Source organism: Triticum aestivum, chromosome 5B (assembly GCF_018294505.1).
Source record: "Triticum aestivum cultivar Chinese Spring chromosome 5B, IWGSC CS RefSeq v2.1, whole genome shotgun sequence".
Lineage (NCBI taxonomy): Eukaryota > Viridiplantae > Streptophyta > Magnoliopsida > Poales > Poaceae > Triticum > Triticum aestivum.
In genome coordinates, this window is record NC_057807.1 from 657,851,409 (window position 1) to 657,855,100 (window position 3,692).

Genomic DNA, 3,692 nt, shown 5'->3' on the forward strand with positions numbered 1-3,692 from the left:
CCCCCTATGGTGCATTCTGCTTCAATACCATGCCCTTTGGGCTCAAAAACGCTGATGCCACTTACCAACAGACGATACAAACATGTCTACACACACAGATCAGCCCAACAGTCAAGGCTTATGTAGATGATGTGGTTATCAAAACCAAGCATGCCAGCACCCTAATATATGATCTGCACGAAACGTCCAAGAACTCCGCGCATACAACGTCAAGCTAAATTCGGAAAATGTGTCTAAGGTGTCTCCTCCGGAAAGCTACTCGGTTTCACCGTCTCACACATAGGTATCGAGGCAAAGCCTGATAAATCAAGGCACTCACACGACTTCAAGCACCTACTGAGCTTAAGGATATCCAGTGATTGGCAAGGTGCATCACCTACCTGAGTCGACTCATCTCAGCCTTGAGGGAAAACACTCTCCCTTTTTACCGGCTGCTTAAACAGAATGGGGGCTTTAAGTGTACACCCGAGGCCGGCATGGGTCTGAACAAATTAAAATGTTGTTGGCCACCAATCTTGTCCTGGCCGCTCCTTACCCCGGTGAGCTAATGTTGTTGTACATCTCGACAACCAAGAAGGTGGTAAGTGTCATCCTGGTCGTTGAGCACGGCATGGAAGGGCATAAGCTAAAGGTGCAAAGGACGGTCTACTTCAATCTTTTTTACAAGTTCTTTATTTTTCTTGTGGTATCAAACACTATTTGATACCCTATGGATTCAAGTGGACATGTCACTTCAATCCTATTTTTTCCGTTGCTGCGGTTTTGAATTCCCTAATCAAAGAGGCCCTAGTTGGGGAGAACAGATACGGTCCAAAGTACATCACGCGTGCATATTTTTCTTATAATATATACAATAGCTACACTGGCATAGCAGAATTGAAACTGCCTGTCAACCTTACAAATTACAACTCAACTCAGCTGAAAGCACATGAGGATACAACAGTCACACAACAGGATGTAGCCCGTACAATCAACAAAACCTAACATCTTACTACCAGATGATGAGCCATCTCCTTCGATCCGCCGCTGCAGAGGTAGTCATCCCCTTGCGGCATCCAACTACAAACTACCAAGCTTTAATGCTAACATCAAGACGAGGAGTCGATGAGCTTTCGACAAAAGGGAGTCAATGAAAAGGGATATTGATTGTTTCTTCCTTCTCCTTATCCATCATGTATGACCGCACCTCAATATCCTTTATCTGACGTTGCCATTTTTCTTCTTGCAAGGCTCTTACTTTCCTTTGAACCACATACATCACGACGCCAGTGATACCGAAAAACAAAATATCAGATCTTTCCCTACAAATCACCAGAGTCCATCGATTAGAATTACGAATGCAGTGATAATGTTAGTGCCAAGGTGTGGCCTATCCTAGATAGTTGTCTATCTGTGCCAGAATGGTATTTAACCACGAAGTGATTAATATGCTTCCACCTTTATCACACCCTACCCAACAAGAATCCACAAAAACCTCATTTGTACATGCAAAACCATCTACTCCCTCGGTACCAAAATACTTGTAGTTGGGGGAACTTGCACTAGTTTTCCCTAGCTACAATTATTTCGGTACAGAGGTATTAATAACTACAGAAATTGAAGAAAATGGGCTTGGACTAGTACTTAAAACTCTAGCCACGATTCTGGCAGTTGTCCCCAGCTCGGATAACAAAAACTATCTCATCTTTTTTTTTTTAGAAAAGAAGGATGGTGTATGTACGTACCAGCTCAAGGCTTGATTCCAGAATCCCTGTCCACCATTGCCATACGAGCACATCATCCTCTGGAAAAAAGAAGAGTTGAACAAAAATGTAAATTTGTTTTACTCAAGCAAGCGGAAAATTATAATATGTTTAGGAGACGCATAAATTTGGCATACACAGCATAACTTGTAAGCATAGAAACAGGTGCTATTATCTTCAATCTTTAGAGAATGATAAAAAAACTGGCAAGGGCCGAGAAACTAACTAACGAATAATAAAGGCCCGCAACCGTGTGATGGCCAGCAGAAAAGAAAATACTAGAGTTTCCAGAAATCAATTAATCAAAATAGCCTCCTAAAGGGGAGTGGAGAAAATTACAAAAACCAGAACAAAATAAAACCGATTACCGCACACTTACAGAGGTACTCCCTCCATCCAAAAATACTTGTCATCAAAATGAATAAAAATAGATGTATCTAAAACTAAAATACGTCTAGATGCATCTCCTTTTATCCATTTTGATGACAAGTATTTCTGGACGGACGGAGTACTAGATTTCTTTTGATCCCAGACATGAGTGCTTAAGATTGAGGTTTACCACAGAACAATGATGTCCCCAACCAGGCTATCATCATACTCCATGCTACTCAGTCAGCCCCCCTAACTACAACCTTACTCCTGATCTCAAACTTATAACAATCTAAAGGCTCATTCTTGTGCAGAAAATTATAGTGTTTTTTTTGCCCTACTCCACTTTAACATTTCAATTTGCAGATACAACAACAGAAACATAACATCTAATAAGCACTAAAAAAATAGTACGCCATAGCGGCGCTAATAGCATATACTATAGCTTGTAAAAAATTGTCTCGCTAAATTGATCAGTGTTCAATGTCTAGCTCGCTAATAGCATATTTTAGGGGCGACGCTATTTTGTATAACACGCTAGTTTTTTTTCTTGGAAGGGCTCTGGATTGCCCTTATTATATGCTTCGACGACCCCAGAAAGAACAGGATTTCAACACAAAGACACATATCAGACTCCTTAAACTTACGAAAATAATCTACATAGAGAAGTCGAGGCACCTACCCTGAGTCCAGAGCTGCCGCCTCCTCCGTTGCCGAAGAGACTATAAGTCAGCGCCGGCCACCGGAGCGCACTGGTTGCGTGGCTGCATCCAGGGCTGCCGCGGGCGACGCTGCTGAAGAAACGAGCGGCCGGCGCCGTCCGCCGGAGCGCACTGGTTGCGCTGCTGCATCCAGGGCTGCCACGGGCGACACTGCTAAAGAAACGAGCGGCCGGCGCCGTCCGCCGGAGCGCACTGGTTGCGCCGCTGCATCCAGGGCTGCCACGGGCGACACTGCTAAAGAAACGAGCGGCCGGCGCCGCCCGCCGGAGGGCAGTTCCAATGGCAGATCGGAGCATCGTCATGGCGCCGGTTGTCTCGCTCTGGACGGCGGATGCGACGGTGACAAACAGCCGAGTCGCGATGGCCTTCGTTCTCGCCGAGTTATTTTTTTCCCTCTTCGGAAGCAAAAAAAAGGGGGTGACGTGTGAGTCTCATATATTGGCCTGCTTATCGGTGGAGACGGATGTATGTGTCCGACTCGGGGAGATTTCGTGCTAGTGGGCCAGCCCAATAACATGTGCTTCTGTACTTTTTGGTTTTCCTTAGCTTATTGGGAGCCGCAAGCTTTGGATTCGTTCCAGAAGCTTCCGCTCGGCTACTTTCTTGTGTTCTTATATTTAAAAAATCAGGGATTTTTTGTTTGTTTTTACTTCAAATTTATTTTTAAGTATATGTTCACATTTTCAAATACACGCCCACCATTTTTTGTACATAGGCTGAACATTTTTAGGGGTACTTTAAAAATAGTTTTAAATACACGTTGAACATTTATTTGAATACATGTTTAACTTTTGTAAAATGCACAATGAAAATTTTCATGAACAACTTTTTGAATGGTGTGACATTTTAAAAAATATGC

The 3,692-nt window shown here is 43.4% G+C and overlaps 1 protein-coding gene across 1 annotated transcript; it reads right to left on the reverse strand.

The window, feature by feature from the left end:
• Window positions 1–835: 835 nt before the first annotated feature.
• Window positions 836–3,250, reverse strand: LOC123117454 (uncharacterized). Its single transcript, XM_044538203.1, has 3 exons — window positions 2,794–3,250; window positions 1,725–1,783; window positions 836–1,301 (listed from the first exon to the last, which is right to left on the reverse strand). The coding sequence occupies exons 1-3, from the start codon at window positions 3,133–3,135 to the stop codon at window positions 1,127–1,129; spliced, it is 576 nt and encodes a 191-aa protein (XP_044394138.1). The 5' UTR covers window positions 3,136–3,250; the 3' UTR covers window positions 836–1,126.
• Between the last annotated feature and the right edge of the window lie 442 nt (window positions 3,251–3,692).

What these genes read in the sequence shown, in the direction of transcription:
- LOC123117454 (XM_044538203.1), bottom strand. Translation starts at nt 3,135, where the DNA reads ATGACGATGCTCCGATCTGCCATTGGAACTGCCCTCCGGCGGGCGGCG. An exon ending in GCGGCAGCTCTGGACTCAGG is followed by an intron (nt 1,784 to 2,793) that starts GTAGGTGCCTCG and finishes TCTTTTTTCCAG; the next exon opens with AGGATGATGTGCTCGTATGG. An exon ending in TGGAATCAAGCCTTGAGCTG is followed by an intron (nt 1,302 to 1,724) that starts GTACGTACATAC and finishes GGTGATTTGTAG; the next exon opens with GGAAAGATCTGATATTTTGT.